This window comes from Carlito syrichta, unplaced genomic scaffold (assembly GCF_000164805.1).
Source record: "Carlito syrichta isolate Samal-C Ts95f unplaced genomic scaffold, Tarsius_syrichta-2.0.1 Scaffold169055, whole genome shotgun sequence".
Lineage (NCBI taxonomy): Eukaryota > Metazoa > Chordata > Mammalia > Primates > Tarsiidae > Carlito > Carlito syrichta.
Window position 1 is genome coordinate 68289 of NW_007113151.1, and position 7203 is coordinate 75491.

The 7203-nt window shown below is 43.0% G+C and overlaps 1 protein-coding gene across 1 annotated transcript in view; it reads right to left on the reverse strand.

Moving 5' to 3' along the window:
- The window catches only part of PML (promyelocytic leukemia), a 48838-nt gene that overhangs the window by 41452 nt on the left and 183 nt on the right, over positions 1 to 7203 (reverse strand). The window contains exon 2 of the mRNA XM_008051183.1: positions 4330 to 4799. Within this exon, the coding sequence (XP_008049374.1) occupies positions 4330 to 4799 (470 nt within the window). The remainder of the gene's footprint in view (positions 1 to 4329; positions 4800 to 7203) is intronic.

The window sequence follows — 7203 nt, forward strand, 5'->3', positions numbered from 1 at the left end:
GAGGTCTCACCAAGTTGCCCAGGCTGGTCTCGAACTGGTGGGCTCAGGCAATCCTCTCACCTTGGCCTCCCAAAGTGCTGGGATTATAGGCATGAGTCATAGCACTCAGCTGAGAAACATTTTTATTATGTGATGGGGTATTCCCACCAGATAGAAAATTAATCACAGTAAATAATTCAAGATGGGGGGGGGAAACTATAGAAAAAATTCTTGTGGGCACTGAAACCAATTAAAGTCTAAGTTGACAGCTAACAAGTGAGTTGTAGTATGACTGAAGCCTAATAACTGTTAAGAAAGGATGCTTAAATAGAAAAGGCACACAAAATTTGATAGTAATCTGGAACTAAAAGTTCACATTATTTCAATTAAATCTGTAAGTGAGGAGGGAGAGGGGAGAGGAAGAAATATGCTAAAAGTTTTACTCTCTCTGGAAGAATAGTTACACTCTACTCATTATGAAGATAGATGGAATAGGATCTGTGTGTGTGTTGTGTATGTGTGTGTATTTTTATGAATGGGAAAGTTACTACTCTGTAATTACCACTTAGAGAATGGGTAAAACAGAATGGAAAGTAGAAAGTTTCAAGAGAGTAGATAAACACACACTGGAACCTACACATTTATGTATGCATACATACAGATATATGCATATAAACATTATACACACACGTCATACACACACAGGGGATGTCAAAAATGTATACACATTTTAAGAGCTGTTATCTATGAATTACTTTTCGAAGTTGACTTGAATGACAGTAGCAATGTGTAGTATGACCTTTGCTCAAAAGGTGGCGTTCACCCAATGAATGCTAGCATCAGTACGCGACCAGTAGGACAAAGAAAATGGCAGAAGCAAGGTTGTCATTAGAGGAGCACAAGACCATTTTGAAGTGGTATTTGAAATTTGAGAATGTTGTGGAAGGACGACAATGGAGGCATAAGTGTGTAACAGAATCTCCAACATGCCCAACAACTGCACGCATTTGTGATGAGTCTGGGACGCCTGGTCCTGTGTGTGACGTGCACAAGGTGAGACCCAGGAGGTCTTGCACAGCAACAAGTCCTGCAGTCATTCGCCATCATCAGAAGTGTCTGGACACTGATGGGAACCACTTTGAGCACCTCTTGTCACTGCTAAAGCTGAACACGACTTGTATTCATCTTTTATTATCAGTATATAATGAGTATTACAATTTTAATAGTTTTTTCCTTTCTTAAAATGTGTATACATTTTTGACACCCTCTGTATATAATTGTGCATGTAAATTTACATGTGCACTGTACAACAAACACAAATCTTAAAATCCAGCGATGCTTGCTAGGAATATGCTAGTCACAAGAAAATCTGAATACAGTCTCAGATGCAGAACTCTTACAAGCGGTATTAACTACCATATTGTAGAAATTAACATCAAATATAGAAACCAAACATCACAAACTACTTGAACATTCTAGAAAATCCTCTTTTCCAAAGCTCTTCAAAAACATTTTTTGAGAAAAGACTGAAATGATATTTGAGAAATGATTAAATATGAGAACACTACTTATCAAAGTTATAGGATACGGCCAAAGCCATGTGCAGAGGAAAACTTATGTCTCAAAACACTTTTTATTATTAAACAACAAAGATTGCAAATAAATGAATTAAATAGTCAAGAAGCTAGACAATGAATAATGACAAAAATTAGAAAGAAAATGACAAAAATAATTACTTAGAAAGAAGGAAAGTACACTACTTTGAAAGAAACCACAAAAATAGTCGGAAATATACATTAGAAGTAAGAAAGGAGGTATGATTACAGGTATAAAGGAGATTTTTTAAATTATAAAAGATAACTCAGGATAAGCTGCAAAATTTTCCAGAAAATCTGACTCAAGAGTCAAAACAGACCAATTCCATAGCAAAAATGGCAAAGATTCCCAAAAATCCACTCTTCAAAAAAAGGTACCAGTCCCCAGATAGTTTTCCGAAATACTCATGTAAGTATGAATTTCTTATGCTCTTTAAAATGTTCTGGAGCAGAGATTTCAACATTTACTGAGTACTTAATATGTGCCAGGCACTATGTTAAACAATTTATGTAAACAGTTGGCCCTCAGTATCTGTGGGTTACACAGCTGTAGGATTCAGCAAATGTGGATCAAAAATATTAAAAAAAATGAAAAATACCAGTAAAACAATAATAATAAGTACAAATTTAAAAAGTACAGTGTAACAACTCTTTGATAGCATTCATATTATATTAGGTATTTTCAGTTATCTAGAGATGGTTTAAAGTGTATGAAGGATGTGAGTGGGTTTTACATAAATATTGTGCCATTTTATATCAGAGACTTGAGCATCTATGAATTTTTATATCAGATCTGAGTATCCATGAATTTTGAGCCAATGCTCCAGGGACCTCGTAGGATGACTATATTAACATGTTCAAAAAAAGAAAGCTTACAAATTCATGAGGAGGTTAGCATAAAATGGATAAGAACACTTGATGAAGAAATCATATGTATTCACACACAATTGGTGACACTCATGAATACAGATAATAGCCTAAATAAATATTACTAACTGAAACCTAGCTATAACTTAAAATAATAGTATGTCATGACCATGCAAGGTTTGTCCTTTGGGAATTAAAAAATGATTCAGAATAAAAAATATATTGATTGAGTTTATCAAACTACAAGGTGAACTGTTCCTGAGTTAAAAATAAAACAACAACAAAAACAACAACAACAACAAAACTCTTAGCAAACCAAGATTGGGAAGTAACTTTCTTTTTTTTTTTTGAGTTGGAGTCTCACTCTGTCGCCCAGACTGGAGTGCACGCAGCCTCCACCTGCTGGGCTCCGGCGATCTTTCCGCCTCAGCCTTCCAAGTAGCCGGAATTACAGGCATGTGCTACCACGCCCGGCTGATTTTTTTTTTTATTTATTGTAGAGATGAGGTTTCACTGCCCAGGCGGGTCTCGAACCTGCGGGCTCAGGCAATCCACTCACCTCAGCCTCCCAAAGGCATGGATTACAGGCTGACTGAGCCCGGCTAGGGAAGTAACTTTCTTAACATGGTTTTTAAAAATTACCCACGGAAGCCAACAATCAACATCATACTTCACAAGAAAATAAAGCAGACTTTCTCATTAAAGACAGGAGCAATTTCTAAAAATCTCATTACCACCAGGAAATAAAATTTAAAAAAAAGACAGGAACATGATAAAGTTGCCTTTCTAACTACTGTTATTCAATGTTGTTCTGGGATTCCAACAGTGAAATAAAGCTTTAAAAAGAAATAGTATGTATTAATACTAGAAAGAAAAGAAACTCATAATTTTAGGACGGTATGATTGTTTACTGAGAAAATCCAAACAAATCAATTAAGAAACTTACTATAATAAAAGAGTTTGTGCTGAGTATAATACTAATATATGTATACACTAAGAGCATTAGTGAATGCTAATGAAACCCATTAGAAATCATAATGCAAAAAGATCTCATTCACAGGATTACTGAACATTATAAATGTGTGAGTTCAAGCCCTATATAAATAAAACAACAAAATCCAAAAAATATAACCAGAGACAAAGTCAATTCTCTGCAGATTTAATGTAATTTCAATCAAAATCTTAATGAATATGTATGCTTTGAAATTGCATACATTGTAAGAGCAAAAGAAAAGCAAAATTATGTTTGAAGAAGAATAGGAGAAAGCTGCCGAAATTCTTACAGTTGCGGCATGAGCACGTCAGACCCCTGGCACAGAACAGAGATTTACAAGCACACCATGACCACATGGACATTCAGTAGCAGGTCACGAAAGCCATTTCAGAGCCACAGGCAAAGAGCGGACCATCCAACATATGCTATTGAGAAAACTGGCTTTCCATTTTGAGAGAAAAACAAAGCATAATGAAAGAGATCAAGCTGCAGAAAATAGGAATATGCATACATTACGCGCAACACCAAACTCCACACACAACGAAAGTTTGAGATTCAGCACTTAGGGAAAATTCCACGCAAAGACCTTCAAAAGGGCAGTTTGGTAACATGTAGCGAGTGTAGAATGTTCATACCACTTCACCCAGCAGTGGCACCTCTAAAATTTTATCCTAAATAAATTGTTGGGTAGGGGTGCCAGGATGACTCGGCTACGTTATGTATTGCAGGAAGGCCTGGAAAATTGTGGTGGCCATCGCTGCAGAGGCTGCATGTCCCCAACCACACCTTGAGCTGTAAGGTCCAGGAGCTCCTTGTCCCCCAGCTCTGCGGCTCTCTGGACGATCGCTCCTCCCACCCCATCCCTGGTTCTGGGATGCGCGCCCCTCCACTCACCTGGTCAGTTCAGGCTGGCGGTGGTGGCTAGGGTTGGAGCAGAAGATGTTGGGCTTGCGCGTGCCGTCCAGGAACTCGCGCACCGACTGGCTGCGCAGCTCGGCCAGGGGCCGGGCCTCATGTTTGAGGAACCACTGATGCGCCTCGAAGCACCTGGCGCACAGGAGCTGCTCGCACTCGAAGCACCAGAAGTCGGCCGGCTCCCTGCAGCGCGTGCACACCGCCTGCGCGCGCACGATCTGCCGGTGCACCGACAGGCGCCGCTGCAGGCTCTCGAAAAACACGTTATCCAGCACCGGCGCGTCGGAGTCCGGGGACCAGGGCTCCCGGCAGATGGGGCACCACGTTGTGCCCGGCGCCTCCAGGCATCCCGAGCACAGTGTGTGCAAGCAAGGCAGCAGCTTGGGGCACTTGGCTTCGGACTGGCATCGCTGGCAGCGCAGGAACTGGAAGTCCTCCTCTGTGGTTTGCTGGGGAACCAGAGAGGAGGGTGAAGCCCGGAGAAGCCCCTAGAGTTCCCACCCACCCGCCACCGCCCCTATGGCTGCAGGCTGGAGTGGGGGGATCTCTTATTCCATTCCGGCCAGTCATGGGATGACGCAAAACCCAGGCTTAGCTGCACTCCCAAACCCCCACTCACTCAGGCCTTTCCCGCTCTCACTGCCCAATTTATCAAGCATCCACCGCCCATCAGACGCGGTACTGCGCCCTGAGATACAAGAATGTATTGGACACTCCCTGCCTTCAAAGAGCTCAGTTGGGAAGGGAGATACACTGAGTACCAACCTCATCTAAAGTGCTCAACACGGGTGGGGGGGCCTTGAGGAGTTAAAAACAGAACTGCCACCTGACCCAGCAATTCCATTCCTAGATATACGCCCGGAAGACCCCAGAACAAGACTCAAACAGATGCTTGTACACCAGTGTTCACAGCAGCACTATTGACAGTATCCAAAAGGTGGAAACAATTCAAGCGTCCACCAACAGATAAGTAAAAGGTGGTCTACACATATCATGGAATATTACTCAGCATTAAAAAGGTAGGAAATCCTGACACATGGTACAGCATCCACAGAACTTGAAGACATTGTGCTAGGTGAAATAAACCAGACGCAAAAGGACAAATACTGTATGGTAACCCTGACACGAAAAATCTAGAATAGGCAGGTACATAGAGATGGAAGGTAGATTTTAGAAGTTCCCAAGGGCTGGGGGGGGCGGGCAGAGCCATTGCTTTTCTGGGGCTCAGGACACATCACTCCCAAATATGACCACAGGAGACCAGAATATGCCACCCCCAAAATATACATCTTTGGCATATTTTGAGCTGGTTATTCTGAGAAACTGCAGACACAGGAATAGCTCTGAAAAGCTGTCCCTTTGTTTCAAAAATGTTTAAATCTATAAAGGAAATTCACATGAGTAGAATGTCTCCATCAGAATAAGGCTGCTCCAATCAACTTTTATTACCTGAAAACGTTACCTGCCCAGCAAAACCACCTTTATTCATTGTATAATTCCTTCCTTGCCCCTTCCGGAACTCATGTCTCCACCACCCCCTAAAGCCCCAGGACCCTGTTCCCTTCTGTAGCTCAAGATGCTGTATGGGCTTCAATCACCTGATGCTTTTTTGAGTCTCATATTTAGTGGGACTCCCGTGTGCAGGTATGTAAATAAAGGTGGTTTTTCGGGCCGGCCATTGTGGCTCATGCCTGTAATCCCAACACTTTGGGAGGCCAAGGCAGGAGGACTGCTTGAGCCCAGGAGTTCACAATCAGCCTGGGCAACACAGTGAGACCTTGTCTCTACAATAAAGTCAAAAAACTTAGTGAGGTGTGGTGACACAAACCAGTAGTCCCAGCTACTTGGGATACTGAGGTGGAAGGATCACCTGAGCCCAGGAGATGGAGGTTGTGGTAAAGGGTGATTGGGCCACTACACTTCACCCTGGGCAACAGAATGAGACCCCAACTCAAAAAAGAAAAAAAGATCGTTTTTATCCTGTTAATCTGTTTTTGTCCATTGAATTCCTAGCCCAAAGAACCTAGAAGGATGAGGCGCTCCATTTTCTACAGCTTAAAGGATACAGAGTTTCTAGGGTGATGAAAAAGTTCTGGAAATAACGGTAGTGATGGTTGCACAACATTGTGCATGTGCTTAATGCCACTTGGACATGGCTACCATGGTGGTAACTTTTGCGTGCTGTTTATTTCACCACACACACACACACACACACACACAAGAAAAAGTGCTTCATCCAGTACCTGCCACATGCAAAGTGCTCATAGTATTGCTAAGTAGCATTATTCTTAATTCTAATAACGCGAATTGTAAAAGCGACTGCAACATGGTGTCCGTGTACTTTCATGAAGAGGTGCAAAAGAACCCGGAAGAATATAGAGTTACAGACATAAAAGGTTCCTTTGGGGGTGGGAGTGGGCTCTGGGCAGGAAGGCTGTTGCAAGAGGAGGATTCTGAAAGCTTCCCTAAGGAGAAGCCACGGGAACCGGGAAGCCTTGGCCAGGATACCGCTCTGATTGGGGGACTTGGGTCTTAGTTTTGCCTCCCGGGACATGCCCCTGGCTCCCCGCCAGAGTAGCAGGGCTACTCCTCCATTTCTCCCCAGTCTGTGGTCCCGCATCTGACGCAGGGGCTGAGGCTGGGTTCCAGCGAGGTGGGAGAGCCCAGTACCGCCGCGCCGACCTCAGCCTTTTGCCCTACTGCTCAGTGGAGACTCACAGCCCAAAGGGGACCCCCCAACTCATCCTGGTCCCCTTTTCTACTCTGTCCTGCCCTCCCCGTCCGTCCCCGCCCCAGCCAGAAAGTCAGGACCCTGGTGTCTTGTCTTCCCTCTTCGAGTTACTCTTTAAGCTA